This window comes from Epinephelus lanceolatus, chromosome 12 (assembly GCF_041903045.1).
Source record: "Epinephelus lanceolatus isolate andai-2023 chromosome 12, ASM4190304v1, whole genome shotgun sequence".
NCBI classification, from domain to species: domain Eukaryota; kingdom Metazoa; phylum Chordata; class Actinopteri; order Perciformes; family Serranidae; genus Epinephelus; species Epinephelus lanceolatus.
In genome coordinates, this window is record NC_135745.1 from 39390855 (window position 1) to 39413905 (window position 23051).

General features: G+C 38.6%; 2 protein-coding genes and 1 non-coding gene across 5 annotated transcripts; 1 reads left to right on the top strand and 2 right to left on the bottom strand.

The window, feature by feature from the left end:
• Positions 1-8365: 8365 nt before the first annotated feature.
• Positions 8366-10761, bottom strand: LOC117272242 (7-alpha-hydroxycholest-4-en-3-one 12-alpha-hydroxylase-like). The gene has a single exon (XM_033651053.2). The coding sequence runs from the start codon at positions 10235-10237 to the stop codon at positions 8705-8707; it is 1533 nt and encodes a 510-aa protein (XP_033506944.2). The 5' UTR covers positions 10238-10761; the 3' UTR covers positions 8366-8704.
• Positions 10762-16902: 6141 nt separating this feature from the next.
• On the top strand, positions 16903-19477 carry higd1a (HIG1 hypoxia inducible domain family, member 1A). Of its 3 annotated transcripts, none has more exons than XM_033651065.2 (4): positions 16903-17056; positions 17553-17627; positions 17844-17978; positions 18350-19477. In XM_033651065.2, the coding sequence occupies exons 2-4, from the start codon at positions 17558-17560 to the stop codon at positions 18421-18423; spliced, it is 279 nt and encodes a 92-aa protein (XP_033506956.1). In that variant the 5' UTR covers positions 16903-17056; positions 17553-17557; the 3' UTR covers positions 18424-19477. The 3 variants fall into 3 exon arrangements, with proteins under 3 accessions (XP_033506956.1, XP_033506957.1, XP_078029542.1); XM_033651066.2 differs by lacking the exon at positions 16903-17056 and adding an exon at positions 17140-17381; XM_078173416.1 differs by lacking the exon at positions 16903-17056 and adding an exon at positions 17142-17360.
• A 759-nt stretch (positions 19478-20236) lies between these two features.
• On the bottom strand, positions 20237-22975 carry LOC117272245 (gap junction protein gamma 2). The gene is made up of 4 exons (XR_013492405.1): positions 22933-22975; positions 20854-20933; positions 20598-20731; positions 20237-20400 (listed from the first exon to the last, which is right to left on the bottom strand). It is a non-coding gene; the product is annotated as a gap junction protein gamma 2 (transcript).
• Positions 22976-23051: the final 76 nt, after the last annotated feature.

Here is a 23051-nt window from a genome sequence, read left to right on the forward strand (position 1 = left end):
CAAAGATTAGTAAATTATGTATCCAGTCAGTTATTACCTGGATTATACTACTCGCTGATGTGTGATTTACAAGCAGAAGAGAGAGGAAGTTATATTCATAATAAACTGTTCATTTATTCATTCTTTTTTCTGTGATCGCTTCTCCTGTTAGGGGTTGCAGGTAGGGTTGGGTCGGTTCTCGGTAATACCAATTCGGTTCAGTACTCTGTCTTGGACCGGGTTTTTTGTTTTTGAGACCGACCGGACCGCATACTCAGGCGGAACGTACGCGGAGCAGACGCCCGACAAAACGTATAGCCCTCCAATCAGAGCGGCAAGAAAGCCAAGAAGGATCGGTAGCAGCGGTCCCATGACTGATTCCTCTGATAGCTAAACAGAGATTTGGAGTGAAGGTCCACATCCTGCATGATATACAGACTTTTGCTCCTCCCTTTGTTTGTGGAATAGGTTTCAGCATTCCTGGAATTGACAGCTCTGTGTTTTCCAAGTTAAGCAGGAATCATTGAAACTTCAAGAAAAGAGAAACACAAGGCAAGACATGACACACTACACGATCACCAATTATCCCCGGTCGTCTTTCACAACGTGTGTGATGTCATTGGGTTATTCTTGTCCTATTTTTATTACTTTTAGTATTATTTGAGTCACTGTATCTGTTCATGTGCCAGCCGAAATATTGTTGTAATCACCTAAAAGCGTCAGCAGATGGCAGGAGCTACATTTGAAGTGCCATACATAAACATTCATGCTACTGTATCCTCCACAACCAAGTTCCTACAAATGTTTCACAATAAAAGCCTATTTAGAAAATGGAGGGATTCTCTCAGCCGAGGTTATAAGGGGCTTTTAATTTGAAAGAAAATCAGAAAGTATTGAGTTTGAAATGACGGTGCGATATGTTAACTTTACAAAGACAACGGAAGCGGATAAAAAGTAAATATATAAAGACACTGAGGGATTAATAAATAACGGACCGTCTATAATGTAGTCTGTTTCAAATGAAGCTGGGAGCCTCTGCAGTTGTGGTGAGTAAAAGCCCCGCTGCTATTTGTTAATGTTATTACTTTATGTCCGACTGTGAGGATGTAACATTGTTTGCTAGCTTGATGCTAATGACAGTTACTACCTGGGTTGATCAAGTGCCTCTGCTGTTTCACACCATCATTTCCCCCTTTTACTCTGTGTGGTAACATCCCTAGAGGAAATATTAAAAATGCTGGGGTGTTGTTGTCTATGGCAGCAGATCATTCTGTGTTTCTACTGGTGAAAGTGATGGCTGTGATGGGAGAACTGGATCTCAGTGAAGGGCAAGTGGTCCATAACTTTAATTTTGGAGACAAAAAAATGTAGGCTTAGCGCCCTGTGGTCCATTGCCCAATAGGAAATGTAGAATACTCAAAAGTACTTTAAAAGTGCTTGAGTTACTTTTCACAGGGAGTAATGTTGGAAGTACTTTTAAAGTAACTGAGTTACTTTACTCAGAGTAACGCAGTAAAGTAACTGCTTACTTTTTAAAAAACAGCGCTGATGGAGCTGTCAAAAAAGTGTAAAGTACACAAAAAAGACAAAGGACAAGTGTGTATGTATACTGAAATGTCCTTTTGACATTTGTGGAACTGTTATTGCAAACAGACATGAAAGATATAAAACACACATTTTAAAATAATGTAGACTGCCGTTTTGTAGCCTCCAATTTGGTACTGAGGCTGTCGCCATCTTGTTTTTTTTGGAGCCTGAAGTGACCATATTTGGATGACAGGTTGAAGCTTTGGAGGAGCGACTCAAACACGCCTTGCAGACAGCCTGTCACTGAAAGTAACCTCACCTTTAATTATTTGTAAATTTAAGTCTTAATATATTAAACAATATTTGCACAACAAATCTGACTGTACATAATATTTGGTCTTTTTTTAATTCATTTTTATTTATTCTAGTTTAGTCAGTGTATATTTTAGTTGTTTTAGGGTAACGCGCAAAGTAAGAATTTCAATGCCTGTAACCACGTTTACACATTTGCTGTGTACATGACAATAAACATCTTGAATCTTGAATCTAATAAGATGTAAACAGGTGAGTTATATAAAAATCCACCCCCCCTTACTTGTCATTAAGGGAGAAATTAGCCAAAGACCAAACCTGGGGGGACAACTGGGGACTGTCTTGATTCTGGAGCTAGCCTCAAGTGACAGTTCAAAGACCTGCAGTTTTAGTCACCTCTGCACTGACGTCATTTTTCAGCTCTGGAGATTGCTGCTCTCTGTAACCCATGACAATACTCTTTATAAGTTTGGTAAAGGTAGTAATTATTGTAGCAAAGGTAGTATTTACTGCAGACTTATCTCATGGTTTTTGGTTTCACTGGGTTTCACTAGACTTACTGTATGTCTGTATTTTAAGACACTACTAAAATACACTTTAGACATTTTTAGCAATTATTTATCACATGAAATCATAATTATTGAGCTCATGAAATCATACAAGGTACAACTTAAATGAAATGCAGTCCTGTCAGCTTCTTCAACTTGTGCACTGCAATCTAGTCCCATTTTGCTCTCATGCTGTTTGCACGGAGTCTGATATTGGACGCCTGCTAAACAGGTTAGAGCCAAACAAAGCAACCCATTGGAATGTTTATCAGACGCTGGAAATGAAGTAGAAGTACAGCATATGGCATGTATTAGTACCAGATGTGCGCACACGTTTGTGTCTCTCTCTTGCATGAGATATGCTTTGTTGATGATTGGATCTTCAAGTACTTAAAAATATATATGAACTTATGATTTGTAACCATCTAGTCTCATACTCCCCATCCTCTTCTGTATCCTTTATGTCAGGCTGTCCATGGTGCCAGAGGTATTCATGTATCTGTGTTTGTCTTTAGCCTTGCAAATATGCTCCCATAATATGGCAACAGATAGTTACTGTGAAGTAAATGTCTCAAAATCAAAGCAAAGACTGTGACAGAAAAAATGACTCCCAATGAAATGGTGCATTAAGTGATATTAAGTCTCATCTACATGAGATGCATTTCTCTACTGAGTTCACTTTTTCCAAAATTCTTACACAGTTAGCATAACAGGAGTCAATGTGGACTTAAAGGGACAGTGCACGGAGCACAGAGAGGCAGTCAGAGCTACAGGCTACAGTGAGGCTAAAAACAGAGTTCAAATGACATTTTTCTAAACAACTTTTCATGTCAGGGCTTCAGGACACGTGGATCACTAGGGATGAGCATGGTGGCGATATTTTGTGGTTTCAATGTTGTGTTCTTGGACGTTAGTCTGGGGCGCCGTCAGCCATTAGGTGTGCTAGCCGCTCGCCCCGCCGATCTCCGCAAGGGATGTGAGGACTCTAAAACTTCACCAGAGCCTTCCTCAGCATGAGGGTGAGTAGATAATGGCTGAATTTTCATTTTTTGGTGCACTATCCCTTTAACTGTGGATCACTTTTCATTGCTCTGACAGAAAATGCATTCAGTAACCACATCTTTCAAAATGTATAAACTGTATTTTCAATAAAGCTCAACCACCACCAGAACTCTGTCTATTTACAGTCCATGGTGCACGTTTACATTCTGTGGCAGCGTGGGTGTAGTTTGGTATCAGCTGCTGGTGGACAACGGGTGCAGTACTTTGCACCTTTGAGTATGCGGGCTGATTATTAATCTGCATGCGGGCTGCAAGTAACATGCTTGCATAAAAACAGTGAAGCTGGGTCCAGCGAGAGAACTGACACACAAGCAGGAAAAGGAATGGGTAACTGTACGGACACGTCCCAACAGATGTATTAGCTACCAGCCCACAAGGCAGCTTTGTTTTTAAGTAGGTTTTGTCATTATCAAAACCTGCTTACCTGCTAGTTTGTGTTTGCTTTCATCCAAGCTCTTTAGTGCTTGTCACACATGCTATTTTAAAAACTGTTACATTTTGATTAAAGGGCCACTGTGTAAAATGGGTTGAAAACCGTTGAAAACAGTGACATCAGTGGTCAAATTCTAGATCGCTCACTCGCTCACCCCTCCCGTCGGGTAAATGACGGTGGCCTCATAGGGACAAAAACCTTGTGCAGACACAAGTTTTTCAGGAGTAGGTCTATCTAGCAACGAGGTGAATGTTTATTTAGAAATCTAACCCATGTTACGATATTGTAATGAATCCCTCACGAGCAGGAGACCAGAGTAGTGTCCTGTCCTTTCTGATAACACAAGCACGTTCTTTTGTTCAACAAATGATTTAACAAGGAAAACTAACCACCATGATTATACAACAGATATGCATGTAAAATATTAACAAAGCACTGGCATCTCTGCTTTTTTTTTAGTTCTCACTTGTCTATCGACATGTAATGGAATGTAACAAGCAATGTCAACTAGTCTCCAACACTCAAAATGTTTGTATCTAAAGCTATTTATCTTTGACTCAGCTGATGTTTTACGTCTAGCTTAACTTGAAATTAATCATTACAAACTGACACTCCAGAGTATATCATTGGACATGTAGCATCACCTGCTGGCATTTATATCATCCTGGAAAACAGCTTTGCAAAGAAGCAGTCAAAATGTTAGCTATTTTATCAAACCAAAAATATTTAATAGTAAAAAGATTACTTAATTATGTATGCAGTCAAATGTTGCCTGATGTGTGATTTACAAGCAGAAGGGAGAGGAAGTTATATTCATGTTAAACTGTTCGAAATATAGCCACATGCTGATAAAATTTGTAAGTGGCTGCTAGATTTGCCTCCAAAAACCAGCCAAAAATAAATAAATATATGATGTAATCTATTGAGTGACTAGTAGATTTTGAAACTCACCGGCCACCCCTGATAGTAGTGCTTTCTCATACAAAGATTTGCATGATATCTTATGAAAATGCACACACAACGTAGGGCATTAACAGAAAAGTCGATTTGTCGACGTGTCAACGTCAGTGGCACAAGTCGACCCCCCCCCCCCCGTGAGGAGTTGACAAGTCGTGTGTTTTTTCCCCCTCTCTCTCTCTCTCTCTCTCTCTCTGTGTGCTTGTGTACGGAATGCAATCGCTGCCTCTGATTACGCTGATACTTTATCCTTGACAGCGTACTATAAGCGGAGCAGACTCCGCGAGGAATGTCCGCAGTCATTCAGGCTTTCATAGTCGAACGCACTTCCGCGTTGTAGTTTCCTGTAAAAATGTCCGTGAAAAATCCCCGCGATGTGAAAAATACATGCCGAGCAGTCACTGGTGCGCGGAGCGGAGTCCGCAGAGTCTGTTCCGCGTACGTTCCACCCGAGTATGTTCGGGCCTTGACAGACACACGTCACATGTGTGGAGATACTTCACTTTCTCCGCCGTATCAATGTGATGACGTCATCAAATGACTTGTGACTGCAGTAATCTTTTAAAGATATACTGTACAATCCAAATACTCATGCAAAGAAACAATTTAAATTGTTGGTGTGTATACTACTTCTCATGCTTCACCGTTATTTTTGCTAATCCTCCTAGTTTAAATATCTAGGCTACTCCTTGAATTGTTTTACATCTTTGTTTTGAATGTGTTCTTCTCTATGTTTTATAATCAAACAAATTCTGACTTCTAATAAATGGCTAGTTAATGCTAATCAGCTAGTTTACAATCCTTATAAAGTTCCTCTTTTCTGTAATATGAGATTGTGGGAAACATGAGCTGACTACAAGACTGTACCCCTCCTCCTCTCACCCTGAGAGGGAGAACAGACATTCCTGTTATACCGAAACACTGATAAGGAATCTGACATGTATTTTATTATTTCACTCATTTACGGTGGCGGAGCGCATAAACAAACACTTTGGAAGAGGTATGTGCTCTCAAATCAAACTTTTTTGAAGGATTATTCATTTACCTGAAGTGTCTTGAAACAAATTTCACCGCTGATTGTTTTCTTGATAGACTCTGATTTTTTATTTGGCTACTTTTTGTCCGACGATTGACAGCGGTGATGCACGGTCCGTGTGGATGAACTTGTATGAACCTGAGTTGATTAATGAAGTAACTTGAAGTCAGAAAGAAGGAAAACTGTTTTACTTTTACTTTTATTATTATTATCTTATTATGCCAACTGAAGAATTAAATTTGTTTATTTGGGTGTTTTAGCTCTTTTCTCTGGAGCGGAAACCGATGCAAATGAGCTCATTAATCAATGAGGGGGAAAACAACATGATTCCACAATTAGTCGGCTAAAGGAAAAATCTGTCAAATCAGATTTGACTATGAAAATTCTTAGTCGGGGACACCCCTAATCAAGTGTTTGGTATCGTTCTGCAGGTGATGGAATTAAACTAGATATGGAAGCATCAAATATGTGAAGTAGACAATTTTTAACTAAAATTCTAGCAAAAGGAAAATAACCACATTGCTGAGTGTCACTGATGGGGAGAGGTCGGCACGTGAATTCAGTGAAACTGGACCCCTGGACGGAAGTCTTTATACTCAGTTAAAGGCAAAATACTCGTCTCTCTTCCGCCTCTTGTGTCCTGACTACATGCTGGTTCTGTTTGTGGCTCTTTGAGCCATCACATATGCGGCCACATCCTGTAAGGTGTATCCACCCAAAACTCTCCCAAAGCCTGAGACGCCTTTGGAACTACTAAGAGCCCAAAAGTCACAGTCGTGCATTTGCCTTCTTGTAACCTGACTTGGAACTGTTGTTGCCTTTTGTTCTTGGTTTCTGACTGTTCCTAGGAGGATGCTGGGCCCAGATATTATGCTGTGTACTTGATGGGCTAAAAGGACTGAATCCAGCAACTAATTAAAGAAGAAACGCTTCAGGAGAAACTGTACTGGACTCTGCTGAACAAAATGGCCTGACTCGCCAAATGAGGCAGTCCAGCGGGACTCTTGACCATAGAAACACTGCGGCTAACTGCGGATTCCCAGCCACACAAATATGTTGAAAGCCAGCATTAGTCCACTTTTTAAAGAAAAGAGACTTTCTGAATCGACTGAACCTTGGCAGAGATTGCCATACCGATCCCCTAACCCAGCTGAAGGGGGGGGTCAAGAAGATGACCCAGCTGCCCGCTGAGAGAGAGAGATGTTGTGAATTTGTAGTGTTCTGATAACTTACTCCTAAATGCCACAAAATACTGGATCTACAAGTAATTGTCACAAGTACCCACTGCATGTTACAGATGTCAGAGTAATAATGGAGGTAATGCCTGCAATCTGTGAGGGGGGGCAGTGCCAGCAGAAAGAAAACTTTCTGCTGGCAAAAAGACAAAAAATTTGAATGCTCAGTGAAAATATGACATTTTAATGATGATAAATGATAAATGATAGAATATGCATCCCATGCTTCCACATATTTGTCAGATGTGTCTAAGCAGAGAGTGAGAGAGACAAACAGCACCATATACACACACACACACACACACACACACACACGAGACAGAGCTCTACGTGTGATTCAGACAGAGCAGAGAAAAAAACTGCTTGCTGACGAGCGCGAAGAAATGGGCGTCTGGTGTGGACTCTGCCTCACTCTTAACCTGACAACTGCTCATTATGTTGATTAAATGTGGCACTCACTTATTTATCATAGCTACTTGACAAACCTTAGATAGGAAGGTTCAAGAAATGCTTTACCCTGTCAAGGACAGCATACTTACTTTTAATTCCATCGCATAAAATCCTTAGACTTTGGCCTCATAAAATGTTATCAGTCACATAAAGACTTTATTTAACATGTCAAACAGATCCATTGTCCTGTACTCATATTAAAAAGCTAAAATTAAAGGGTTTTATGGTACAAAATTTAAGATGTCCATGATTAAACTAATCTTAACCCTCTAGTAAAACTTGACTGACAGATAACAAATCTATGCACAAGCAGAAGCTGCTGAAGATAACACCTGCCCTGTCTGATACAGATGTTACACAATTGCCACCATCATGATGACCATGTTACAGAAATGCATGTGAGGTATTTATGAGATAACTGCATCTTTGCTGTATTTAACTCTTCTCCAGATAGTAAACCTTTCACGTACTAAGATTTGTGTAAAATTTCACAACTAAATGTACACAAAATAGATACTTTTTATTCAATCTAAACATGACATCTATTGATTTCAGAAGAAATATGAAATAAAGTGCTTTTTAGAGGAATATTTACTATACTGAATTCACTGCTTCATCTTCATCAATGGTAGGGGTCATCAGATGTCCAAAGTCTGTTGCTCTAGACCACCTGAATGGACATGTGGCACCACCCGCTGGAATGTATATAAACCATACAATCTATATGTGAAACCTATACTAATTTGTAAGCTTAAGCATGTTTAGATATATTATTTACCATATAACATACTGGAAACAGTTGTGCACAGAAACAATCACAATATTCTCTTAAACCATTAGTATTTGTTTATTTTACAAAGATTAATTCATGGTTTACAAACAGAAGAGACAGTGTTATATCTAATATAAACTAAGATATGGAAAATATCAGTGCCTTTGTGTATAGTAAACTTAAAGGAAATCGATCTGTAGTCCTTATTTAGAATATTGCTGACAATATAGTTCCACCCAAAAATATAGAAACATTAAGTTCTGAAGCCACATTAATGATGTTGGTATGAAAAATAAAAATAAGCTTAATCTCATGTTTCATACATAACTTCTAAAAGAACACTCACAGAGATGATCAACTTCAGGGAAAATGTTATCAGAATGATTGATTGGTTTAATATCTGAGTCTGTATCGGAACTGGACGTCTCTGTCGGGTTGCATCGATCCAAAGCCCCATCGCCTGTAGTCAATCTCAGGTATCTTCTCATCAGGATTCTTCAGCTCAAACTCAAAATAAACCAGCATGAGGAAAGCAAACTGTTTCAGCTCATTGGTGGCAAAGAAACGCCCAGGACACATGGAGACCCCAGCACCCCAGGGCATGCTGTAATACTTCATCTTTTTCCCTGCTTTGTAAAAATCAGTTTTCTTGCTCCCATCTGGATTGAGGAAGCGGTCATATCTGAATGAATGTGGGTCAGGGTGGATCTCTGGGTCAATGTGAGCAATGTAAGGAAAGACTGCCATTCTGTCACCCTTGCGAATGAAGTACTCACGCCCATCAGCCATCTTGACAGTCATATCCTGAAGCACTGCTCTGGTGAGCAGGGGTGCAGCAGTGAGTCGGAGGGTCTCTTCCACAGCACTGTCCAGGATGGGTGTTTTCATCAGCATCTCACGTGTCAGGTTAATTAAAGGACCATCACATTTGACTTGTTGACCAAATTCCTTCAGAACGTTGTCTACCTCTTCCTTCACTGCTGTCATGGCTTCTGGGTGTTTCATGAGGAAGAGGAGCAGCCAGAATGCAGAAGGCCCTGTGTTGCCCTGAGAGGCCCAAAGAAGTACAAACATGTACCTGGTTATCATTGACTCAGTCATACCCAACTCCTGTTTGGTCTGCTGTATGTCCCAAATCCAGCGACTGATGTTATCCTTGGTCCTCACTTTCTGCACTGACAGAGTGTTCCAGAAAAATCTTAGTAGACTCTTCACTTCCAGTCTTTCCCTTGGTGTCAGGACCCCATAAGCCAGGTTGGGAAAGAGTTGGTCATATTTACGAAACTCACGAAATAAGGCGTCTGATTCTGCTCTGTCTTTCTGTTTGGCTTTGTCTTCATTTCCCTCTGACTTGTGTGGCTCATTGCCATACAGAGATAGGTAGCCAGCCCTAAAAACAATATTGTAGCTGTACATAAACAGTCCATCCTCCATCCAGGTTCTTTGGTCTGCAGCTGAGCCGATGTTGTGCAACATCAGATTCTGCAAGTTCTTCATCATGGCTTGTGTCATTACTTCCAGGCCATCTCCCTTGAGGTGCTTGTTGCTGGACATCTGGAGAATCTGGTGATCATTTTCTATAGGTGAGTAACCAAACACTCTGCGCACCAAATGCTGAGCAAACTCAATAAAGTCCAGTTTTTCTCGACTCTCCTTAACAAGTGCCCCAAACGAAAGAGGGTCCTGCAGAAATGTAATATAAAACCCTCCCAGCTGTACTGTAAACACATCACCATGCTTTTGCTTCATCCTCTGTAGGAACTTGAACGTGTTCCTGCGAAACTCTAAGACATGACCCAGCCAAGGTATCAGCCCCTTATCCAAAGGGGGTTCTCCTGGTCGCCGCTGACGAAACACTCCGAGAATGTACAGCCCTCCAATCAGAGCGGCAAGAAAGCCAAGAAGGATTGGCAGCAGCAGTCCCATGACTGATTCCTCTGACAGCCAAACAGAGATGTAAAGTTAAGGTCCACATCTTGCAGGTTTAACAGACTTTGGCTCCTCCCTTCCTTGTGGGACTGGTTTCAGCATTTCCGGAATTGACAGCTGAGTACCATTCTAGTTAAGCAGGAAACTGAAACTTTTCAAGAAAAGAGAAGTAACACAAGGTAATGCTTTCCCTGTGTATCAACAGCAGACCAAGCACATAGTTTTCTGAATAAAACATAATTAAATCATAGGTATTTTTACAAACATGTCTGCCAACAGCCCACATTTTAACATGTTTTTACCTAGTAGCTGCTGATATAGACAGATAAACAGAGTAACCATGACTGAATGGAATGGAATTTGTGTCAGGAGTCGAAACATCATGTGTCATGTCTTTCTGACACCCAGTGTGACTCACCCAGTTGTAAACTGCATTTCATCAACAATTGGCCATTCTTTTCTGCAAGTTGTGTTTGTATTGGCAGTGAGAAGTTAAATGAATTTCCACATGTAAAGGAACATTTTTTTGTTCTTTAAATAATTCAATTGTCACAAGTGCCTACTGCATGTTACAGATGTAAGAGTAATGTTGTAATGTTGGGATGTGGGGTATCGCTTACAACCTGTGAGAGGACAAAAGACATTGGTGTCTAATGTCGTCTAACGATGAGACTTCCTTCTGTTGTATAAATAGCAGTATAAAATGTGATGATTTGGTCAAATAAAGGCTATATTAAGCAGGTATGTGTAAAACAGAGATATTATTTGTACTCACGTTTAAGCTGTAATTACAGGGTTTTATAAAACTGACCTTGACTTCCTGCAATTGTGAAACAGAAGCTGCTGAAGACAACACCTGCCCTGTTGCATACAGGTGTTACACAAAGGGATTTCCATTTCCACCACCATGATGACCATGCTGAAGAAATATAAATATTGAGATAACTACATTTTTACTTAGTTTTGCTTTTCTCCACATTGTGAATATTTTACAGATGTAAGATATGTATATGTACAAATGTATATGTACAAATGTAAGATATCCATGATAAAACTGACCTTAACCTTCTGTAAAACTTTGTCAGATTACAAATGTATGAGCACCTGTGAAACAGAAGCTGCTGTCTCATACAGGTGTTACACAAAGGGATCTGCATTCCCAACATCATGATGACCCTGTTTAAGAAATATGTGCAACTATTATTGAGATAACTGCATATTTGCTCAGTTTTGCTTTTCTTTGAATTGTATGGAGTTAGATTTGTGTCTTTATTACATGTGAGAAAATAAATGATATGAGAGAAAAAAAATGTGAGAGAAAAAAAATATTTGAGAGAAAAAGTTTTCACACTGATAGCAAAAAATAATAATATTTGAGACTAAAAAAAAGTTTTGAGAGAAAGTATTTTGTCATAGAATATAAAAAAATTGAGATTTAAAAAATGATTTCCGAGGAAAAAAAGACTGTCTCAAAAAACTTTTTTTTACTCTCAAATATTGTTTTTTTGCTATCAGTGTGAAAACATTTTCTCTCAAAAAAAAATTGTTTCTCTCAAAACATTTTTCTTCTCTCTCTCAAAACCTAAGCCTTTACTCTCATGTCAGGATTTTGCTTCCGCTGCGAAAATAATGTCATGGGTGGGGCCACGTGCCTATTGGCCAGTCTCAATCGAATTGACAGCTGGGTGAGGATCGTCCTGGGAGTCAAATTTAACTGAATCATTCATCCACCCTGGTCGATTCACCAGCGTTATTTGGGAGCGGAGACTCCAATGTTTGGGTAAGATGATGACACACACAACTCGATGGGTAGCTAGCTGAGCAAGATGGTTATCAAAATCATTCCTATAATGAATCCCTTTTCTCACCTAACGTTATTTTACCGAGATTGTGTTATTAACTGTACAGAGTCTTTGACACTAACTTTAACCAGTGCATGTCTACGTAACGTTAACCCCATGTTTTCATCGTTATCTAGCTAGCTAACGTTATGCCAATATGCTATTTAAATAGCTACGTTAACGTTAACGTAGCTATTTGACACGCGAGCAGCACAAATATAGGCTACAGACTTTACGTTAGCTAAAGTTACAGCAAAATAACATAAATTAAGGCACTATAATGGCACTATAATGGCACTCATTATCCAAACATTGGAGTCTCCGCTCCCAAACAACGCAGTGCATCTATGTCGGTGCATCGACCATGGTGGATGAATGATTCAATTGAATTCGACTCCCAAGACGATCCTCACCCAGCTGTCAATTCGATTGAGACTGGCCAATAGGAATGTGGCCCCGCCCATGACATTATTTTCGCAGCGAAAGCAAAATCCTGGCATGAGAGCAAAGACTCAGGTTTTGAGAGAGAGAAGAAAAATGTTTTGAGAGAAACAATGTTTTTTGAGAGAAAATGTTTTCACACTGATAGCAAAAAAATAATATTTGAGAGTAAAAAAAAGTTTTTTGAGAGAGTCTTTTTTTCTCGGAAATCATTTTTTAAATCTCAATTTTTTTTTTATATTCTATGACAAAATACTTTATCTCAAAACTTGTTTTAGTCTCAAATATTATTATTTTTTGCTATCAGTGTGAAAACTTTTTCTCTCAAATATTTTTTTTCTCAAACATTTTTTTTCTCTCATATCATTTATTTTCTCACATGTAATAAAGACACAAATCTAACTCCATAGCATTGTTAATATTTTAACAGAGAGTTGTGTAAACATTTATAGGTGAACATACACAAAATAAATAAAATTAAATAAGTGGATTTAATAAGTAATATGAAATTAAGTACTTAAAGAGCAATATTTTCAGGAGTGAATTCATCACAGGATCTTCTTCATATTCATAATCTTTTGAAAAGTAGAAAAAGGAGCACAATTGTATCTTCACAAAAAAGTATTTGAAATGTCAAGGGTTATGTGATTTGTCTGTTCTGTGTTGCTCCCAGAGTAAGTAAATTGACATGTAGCACCACCTGCTGGAATTTATATCTTACTGGAAAAAAATGTATAAAGCAGCAGAGGCAGGATGTTCACTGAACAACCATACTGTCTATGTGCGAAACCTACAACCTGTTTGTGAACTTTATTCATACAACATATATTTAATTACTGTTTATTTGAGTAACAGTTATCTAATGATGGGCTAAAGGTGTAGATTTAGACTATAATTTATCAGCAGAAGAGAGTCCATTTTTACATAATAACATGCAAAGCACATCTGCAACACTAAAACATGTTTGTTTTGTTTTTTAAGATATTTTTCTGGGCATTTTACCTTGAATGGACAGGACAGGCAAGTGTGAAAGGGGGAGAGAGAGAGAGGGGATGACGTGCAGCAAAGGGCCACAGGCTAGACTCGAACCCGGGCCGCTGCGGCAACAGCCTTGTACATGGGGCGCCTCCACTAAGCCACCGACGCCCCGACACTAAAACATGTTTAACTAGAACATCTGTACAATCAGCACAGTTTCAAGGTGGACACTAAAGACCACCAATTCAGTATTTGACCAAATGTCTTCCCTTCTGTTCCTGAGTTAGAATGTTGAGTAATGGCTTGAAAAAGTTTTTGCAGAACATTATGATGCCACAGTGAAGGTGATCTTTGACCTTTTGGATATAAAAAGTCATCAATTCATCATTTTATTCCATTAGACATTCATGTTTAATGTTGTCATAATAAAAAAATGAATTCTTCAGTTACAGCCCAAAACATCTTTTGTGAGGTCACTATGACCTTTGAACACCAAAATCTAATCAGTTTGTCCTTGAGTCAAGTTGTACATTTGTGCCAAATTTGAAATATTTCCCTCACGGTGTTCTTGAGATATCGCGTTTGCGAGAATGGGACCAACGTACAACCTAAGAACATAACACCTCCAGCCAAAGCTGTCGGGAGCATGGAGGCATATAACAACAAGTCTTTGATCCATCTCATTCATAACTGGACTTTAAACAATTTTACACTGGCTGCACGTAAAGGCTATAGCACAACAGCGTAGGAAAAACAACAGAAATAGACACACACAAAAAGACATTTAAGTACGTAGTCTACTTACTTACTTAGGATAAAAACACCAACATCATGGAAAAATGACCAAATCAATTAAATCTACAAGTCTACAAAATCTTGCACGCTAACGCTCCGCTTCTGAAATGCTCCTGGTGTGGAATGATGTGCAATAGATGGAACAAATCCAGTTGCCAGTGGGAATTGTCCCTCCCCGCTTACTTACAGTGAAGATGGTGGTAGAGAAAACAAAAACAGTTGAGTGATACATCTGATATGGTGTCTAACCTTAGTGGATTATAACATAGCGGGTATGGAGTAAAATGAGATCAAACTTTTCTATGGATGTCAGTTTTTCTGCCATGACGAGGGCTGAAATGTGGCCTCAGGTTTGTTGTTGGTAGCTGCAACCCCTGCCAGCTGTTTAAGAGGAGTGAGGAGTCAATGACTTTATAAAACAGTCAATAACAACTGTGAATCACTGCAACCACGAGGGGTGTTGGAGCACACAGTGCGCACACAAAATGCTAGACTGATTGTTCCAGTAATGGTCAGGATAAGCTGCGGTTGTTGGAAACAGACACACACACACACACACACAAAACAAATGCTTAACCCTTTTGTCTCTAATGAATGAAAAGCTTGAATCGTATATGGATTTGATCTAACACCTTAATAGAGGAAGTATGCCTGTCTGAAACTATGACAAACTTTTAATCTATTTCATATGTTTTAAGCTGTATAACTTTGTTGGTGGTCGTTGTAGGTTACTTGATGACAGGAGACCTTTTTTGTTAACTACAACATCATATCACAGCACTTTCTAATAGAGGTCAGGCCTCGTGAACATAAACATAGAAGCACACACACACACTTTCATGTGCAGATATGAATGTGTGTGACTAAATTACTATCACTGTAAAGACGATTGAGTGATTGATTTTAATACCCCCTGTAGTTTTGAATCTTCACAGTGAGCTTGTAAACTGAAGAGTAAAGATCTCACTTCACCACTGGGTGGAGATGTTGCCTTTATTTACAGCATATGGCTCTGGGCTATTTGACTGAGTCAGTTGACTTTGGAACAGCTGTTTGATTTTAGTGTCATTTCCTTGTCTGTGCACACGGCAAAGTGAAAAGCTAGAATATAATATTACTTCTCCAGGTCAGCAAAGACATATGAAACATATGGACGGGGTCAGCAGAAGGTATAGTGTGAGGTATGACACCAGATAACACTATACACAAAATGGAAAGAAATATAAAATGTGGTTTCTGTGTTCTTGGAGGTTTTTCTGGAAGATCAGCTGTTTGCAGGACTCCTTCCCTAAGCTTTAATCTGTGGTGCAGATCAGGGCCTGGTGCGTGATCAGAGGAAACTGATGGTGCATCATAATTACATGAAGAAAATGCCACAGGCCCATTAGAGCTTCAAAGCTGCGTTTGATTTCTACTCTCAGAAAGGTTGAACACAATGCAGGAGCTTTCACAAAAGCGTGGCATGATGCTGTTGTCAAGATACCACATATTTACTTTGCTGCTTCAGTTGGCATAACATTTTATGACATCAATTAACTGAGCAAATATTTCTATGTAAACAAATCTTCTTTAGTATGTCACTTGTGTGGTTTATTTGGCTATGTCTGGGCAGAATAAGAAGTTGTTCAATTTAGAAGACAGATTTCTTCATTAAAATACACACGTGAGCAAGATGCTCTAATGCTAAAGTGTTGATCATATGCTGTTATTTGTAGAGACAATAATGTAAATATACAGACTGATGCTACTATAATTTATACTGTTAATGGTTGTGCCTTTGATGATATAATTATAAGACCTTTAATCACCTATTAACATCATCATCATCATCATTATTATTATTATTGCTGCTGTTATTCCTGTTGTTGTTGTTGTTGTTGTTATTACTCAAACTAATTTAAGAGTGGGTCATAAATCTAAAAATGTGGACCATTAACTCGGACAACAACTAGACGTTTTGTCATCTTTTTTGTTCCAATATTCTGGACCGGATGCAGCACGTTGCAGAAACGTGCCACCGGGAGCCCTCATGACAAAACCCCACAGTTACATCATCCCAGAGAGCAACACATGAAGCAAGAGAGCTCCCTTCCAGCTACCGCCACCGTCGTTTAAACACCGGTGAGGAAGGGAATAGCGTAAGGAGAGATTATACAAAAGCGCAAAGCAACGTGGTTTAACACCCTGTTAGGTTCTTTCTTTTCTCCGACATTAAATAGGACATGATATGTACAGAAAAAAACTGCAATGTGGTCAGCTGACTGAGTGAATGACTTTTGTGTTTCATTGCGAAACAGACGACACGCCTATCGGACCGGCAGTACAATTTGTTTCAGCGTCTTTGTATTGAGACGGGAAGGCACCAGCCGATGCTGCGTTCATGACACATCGGAGTTACTATAACCATCAATCTGTTGCACTGCAACCAGGCAATTTTCAATTCAATTGTCTGTTTGTAAGTTAAGATTAATTACTGACAAGCTCACTATCTAAGATACACAACTCTATTTTATTTTAGAGTACTATTACAAAGCATTTCCGAGGCGCAACTGTTTTTACCATTTTGTCCTAGGACATGAACACAACACACTCCTGACCCTGCTGACGTCAGACCTGCGTGCGATGCTAGTTACATCACGCAGCCGGTTCATTACTTCCTTCATACAGTACATGAGATCTGAGGGACTAAACACTCCTAAAACCTCTCTCTATAATATTTTTTTCTACAGGCGACTCAAATAACAGCACCCTCCTCCATCAGGTAAGACTCAGCCCTGCCTACTGTGGCGTAATTGAGGTTTTATCTGATATCAAAACTGAAGTAATCGCTGGATTGTTTTATTTTATTATCTGGGGCGTTTATTTGGCCTACGTTCAAACTGTAAGCCACTCTAAAAGATTATAACTAAGCATTGCACAATGGTTTATTTGTCTTACAATGCAGAACAGGTAGTCATTCAGGCCTATAAAAGGATGTGTCTTCCCCTGCCCTTCATGCGTAACCTCTGAGCAGTTCATGTGGTACTAACATACGATCTGAACAGCGAGTTAAAAACCAGCTTGGGGTACGACTTCAAACTTATTTTGTAGGTTCAAACTTCAAACTTATTTACATGTAATTAAGGTTTACAGCCAGGATTTAACATGGATCTAACAATGGATGGATTCCCTCTACACTGAGCCAGCATGCTGTGTTTCACAAATACCATCAAATATACTCTGAAACCTGACTTTTCTCTTCTTTCTTTTCTATTTAGTCAAGATGTCTGCTTACGAAGAGAATGAGTCCAAGTTCCTGCGAAAAGCAAAGGAGAATCCATTTGTCCCAGTGGGTGAGTACAGCACATCTTGTGCTGACATGGTTATATAATTAAAAAGTTATATTAAACTAATCTGTATCAATTCAAATACTTTTAGTTAAAACAATATTGTTTTTTCCACAGATGTATTCCAGTAGGTTTACGCCACGACTAATACTTAATACCAGACTCTGACTTTGTTTCAGTGAGTCTTCAATGTAGATTAATCTGTCTTTCTACTCTTCGCAGGAATGGCTGGATTCTTTGCCATCGTTGGGTACAAGCTGATGAGAATGAAACATCGAGGAGACACAAAAATGTCAGTTCACCTGATCCACATGCGTGTTGCTGCCCAAGGCTTCGTGGTCGGAGCCATGACCGTTGGTATGTAGCTTGGATCATTATGATCTCAGTTGCAGTGTTTCAGTTTGTGCAAAGCTGCTTTGATTTTTGTTTGTTTGGTCATTTAGTGGGATACTTTTTTTAAAAAAAATAATGGTCGTAACAAGTGGTTTGGAATAAAACTTACTTTTTTTTTTGTTCAAAAACATTACTATTACAAATAAAGAATGAGACAACAATGCTGACAGTGTAATCATCTCATATAACATACCTAGTTTGAACTAAAACTGTTAGTGTTATAAAGATCTGGATTTTGGTTTTTATTACAACCATTATTACTTGTCAATGATCAATGTTTTTAAGTAGACGTAAGGGTCATTGTGTAACTTCTCCCTCTGTTTCTTTGATTTTAGGGGTCCTGTATTCAATGTACAGAGAGTACATTGTAAAACCCAGAGAAGAACAGAAAGCAGCACAACAGAAGTGAACATGGACTCTTACACTGACATTTTATGTCCCTTAATATTACCTCATATTAAGGTGTGTGGAAAGTTTATTTTTTCAGATGCGTCATCATTTTTGATTGTGCACATCCCTTAAGCAGCTCACCTACACTGTAAATAGGTTTAACTTATTGGTCACACTTCATATCCTCTAAGTAGTATACCAGAGGGTCAAGCTATCACTTCCCTGTTGAGAAAGAGGTTCACTGATCTCAGCTGATTAAACACTGGTCACTCTGTGTCTGCGGTTGTAAACCCAGCTGGTTTGATATCAGTGTGGACAGGTGACATGACAGGTAGTTGTGTTGCCTCTTGTTTAAAAGGTTTCGATCAGTGAACATAAAAATAATTTGACAAAGATTTAAAAATTACCACCAATGGCAGGTAGACTGATGTTTTATTTTCCTTGTGTTTATTTTATTGTCTCACACCAGGCATATTATTTGATGTACCAATGTAAGGATTTTTGCCAAATAAAAAATGATTGCACCTTTGCTGACCTTTATAAAAAAGGGCATTAGGTATTGTTATGGAGGCCTTTGTCATCATGTGGTCTACAGACAAGGCGTGTGAGCTTACACATTGTTTTAACAAGGACACAATTTGGTTTGAGACTCACCACGGTATCAGATTATAACGCAAAAAACACATTTATAAAGTCATCACATCTTAAATGGAAACAAAACCATAAAGGTCTCTTGCAGAAATAAGTTCTTATTCTTTTTAAATATTGATTGTAAAGGCCAAGCCTCTCTTTCCTTATATTCTTATCATTATGTTGTGATACACACGGGTCCAATGTTTCATTACAGAAACTTCACAAATCTTCCAGAGACATATGAGCTAAACTGACTGAGGTAAACCTACAGACTGTGCAGCAAAATATCATGTAGCCTACCTTGTGATATGCTAACATAGATGCCTACTTAAGTTATTCACTGAGTTTTGAATCTTGTGTGCAAATACAGAACATGTACTGTTGAAAGTTTCTTTGATTTTTTTTTTTTTTTGTGAAAATAAAAATTGCCACTCTCGCAATTCTGAAATTCTGTTGTTTGTTTTGAAACCTCTCCAAAGTGCACTGAATATAATTTGACTGTTTTAGCTTATTCATAAGAAATCCCAACATATACTCAGTTTTTAGCTTCTTGTTTGCTCCTAGCTAAAACACAAACAATCTAATACAATAGTTAACAGTTAGTTCGTATTAGAAACACCTCTCAGTACAACACACTACGATTCAACAGCCTAACTACAGCCTCCAGGGATGTAACAAAAGGTGAACATTAAAACATTTGTGACAACAGGATTTATTGAGGTCGACATTCATTTTAGTTTGGTGTATCTTCACCTACTGTCCTTTAAGTGTACAGTTTATGAGACATTATGTCCTTGGATGTCAGGTCAAATGTCCTTACTTGAAACTCCTGGTAATTGGAAACTGTTTAGTGCTCACTTCATTGTGCATCACTTGATGTCCTAAAATCATTACACATCCCTGAACAGTAACCTGCTCCTCCCATCATATAAAACTGCTCTGCTTTGTCTCGCTGATGTCTCAATGTTTAGTGCTTTGACGCACTTAACTGCACAGCATCACACCCAAAGATCTTATTTCAACAGGAAATGGATGACATCAATTTAAGGTGGCAGGATGCTCTAAAAAGCTGTGTCATTGTGACTTGGACATTCTGTGAGCATGATGCCAGCTGCGGTTAATCAGGTTACACTGTGCAGCCTGCCACATAAAAATGCAGGTGGAGAGCACGGATGTCACGTGCCTGTTTGGTTCTTCACAATAACACCTGCTGATGGTGTGTGTATATACATGACTATGTAAATCCTGTCGCTTTCATCACTACTCATGCATTGTACAAACAATCAAATCAACATCCATAAGGTTGTCCTTACCTCCAAACCTGGGTCAAAGGATGGCACTTGAAAATCTTCCATTGGATTCACTATCAAATGAGAATGAATAAGTACTTTTCTGTTTCTAGAGTTTATTAAAACTAAGAATATATATGGATGGGTGTGTTTGATAGGATTGGATGTATCCATAACAAGTATCATCCACTCTGAACATATAAAACCAATGTGCTATTGTGTATTTGGCATGACATGTTAGAGACTGTAGACCCCCTCCCAGTCTATTTACCTTTAGCAGTTTGACAAAAGCTGCTTTGTGGAGTGTGTCGCCCTCTTGTGGTCATGTAGGACACTGGTTTACAACCTGGGGGTCCTGAGCTCCACTGGGGGGCGCCAAAGCTTCACAGGGGTTTGTGAGGCCTGCTAGGATTTTAAAAAAGGTAAGACCATTTTTAAAGAAATAAATATACATACAAATGGAAATGATATTTCTAAAGTTTGGATTATTATTTAAGATATGAAATAAAAATTTTAAAAAAACTCACAGGATAAGGGCACAGGGGAGTGAAGACCTGAACACAAGTTATATTCACCGAGCTTTTCCTCTCTACGTAACAGCCTTCTCCTGCATTAGAAAAGTACGCAGTTAAAAGAACCAAAGAGCAGACAGAACAATGGTTAAGTGTCAGGGAGAAGAAAACACTGAATTGGTTAAAAAGTAGGTTTAAGCCTGCTGAGTATGTGATTGTTATAAACTTAAAAAATAAAAAAGGAAAAGGAAAACTCATCTCATGTAATATTAAGAGGAAATAATCTGTCAAAGTGAATCCAAGTATCTCATTTTACACAAATTTCCTGCTATTATTGTGTTCACTATTTGGGTTAATTGTGCAGGTTTATCAGTGGTCCTGTACTGTTTTTGTTGTGTATCGAATAAAATATTGTAGCGACGCTCACATTTCCCAGCATGCTGGACTAAGAGGTTTGTAGTTTGCTGTTGAGTTTGCTGCTTTCTGTTTCATAACACACACGTTTTTTGTTATTGTCTATGGTGTGTCATGTTCAGAACATGATGGTTTATGCTAGTTGTAATTTGTGGATTAATTTATAGTTTGCACCATTAGTGAGTTGGCTATTCCACTTCATGACTCCAGCGGTATTTTCTCATGTAACTCATGAGTCTCATGTGTTACATGTCAATGAAATCAACAGCAAATGGGATCATTACTCTCCAAAGCAAATATTGCCCCAGCATTTATTAACCATAAAATACACAACTTAGTCAGGGGTCAACATTCAATGATAGAAAGGGAAAGATAAAATGTTGAGATTGAGAACCACTGATGAAGGACAATGTTCATAATAAAGGCTTGCCTAGTTATTCTCCTGAGACCCTGGGTGTTATATTTTGGGTTTGCTGTGACTTATACTTTATTCTGCTTATGCCGAGCCTGACACAAAAGTGGACAAGACACAAAACCTGATCAAATTTTATGTTTGAAACTTGTTTATTTGTGCTTAACAACATCTGTAGTTTAATAATGCACACAAGTTTGAACAATTTTAGCAATACTAACAAGCTGAGTTGCTGTTAATTAAAAAGTACTCATTTAAGGACATTGGGACTTTATTATTGTATTATCGCAGCACATTATACAGACCAGTAAGGTGTGACAGACTCCTACAGACAAAAAGGACATTACTAGCTTAGACTGTGGAGCAAGGAAAATCCACACAGAGCTACAAAATGAATAAATCACAAGACTTTTATAAATGTTTTAGAAATCATTTGCAATTTCGTTTTGCTCAGCCATGATCAGGTATTGAAATGAACGGTTTTGAGCAGTTTTAGACTTGAACAGTGACCTCTGACCCACAGAGTTACAAAATGGTGCATTGTTTTCCATTTTGTTGTTGCACAAAATGTTCATTCATTGACATAAACTGTTTTATACTTCATTACAGAATTGTGACTATTAAAAATTGTCCTCATAGGAGCACATTTTATTTTAAAAAAACTACTTAGTGATCAAAGACAATGATTAGTTTTTTAAACTAAAGTAAATAAAGTCCTACTAATCCCAAATAGCCTGGAGAAACTGAAAGTACATGCCAAACAAAAGCTGGAGTCTCAGGAGGTTATTATATTCCCATAACACAACTACTACTACTCACACTTTACTAATGAGTCCTCTTAGCAGGTTTTAAACACTTCTTTGTCTTTAGGTTAACACCCTTTAAACAAATACCTTCTTTACTGAAATTTATTTGACAAAAAATAAGTTTCACCTTTTGAAGTGTAGCTGAAGTAATGTCAAGATATTCACAACTACTAACCTTACAGCAAAACCAAATGTAAGAGCACACAACAAGAAGCTAGACAGCAGTAACTGCTCTGGTAAAGTTTAACATTTAAGCTAGCACTTAATTAGTCGCGAGCTCATGCGCCTGTTACCTTTAGCTAACTTTTCTCCTCATTTCCCGCCTCATTTAATTATCTAAAACTATTTGCAAAATCCAAAACCGACTGACAGACACCACACTCAAGTCTTCTTCTTCAATTGTAGTGACTGACTTGTGAAAAATGCTGACAAATTGAAAAACATTTAACTTAAGTTACAGACCTGTCAACTGATGGTGCAGCTCAGATTGCACTCAGCACCCTGCTGTTCCCATTACTACACTCATGCTCTCGCGAGATCTTGTCCTCAGTCTCTGGAGTGCTGTTACTATGGATACAGTA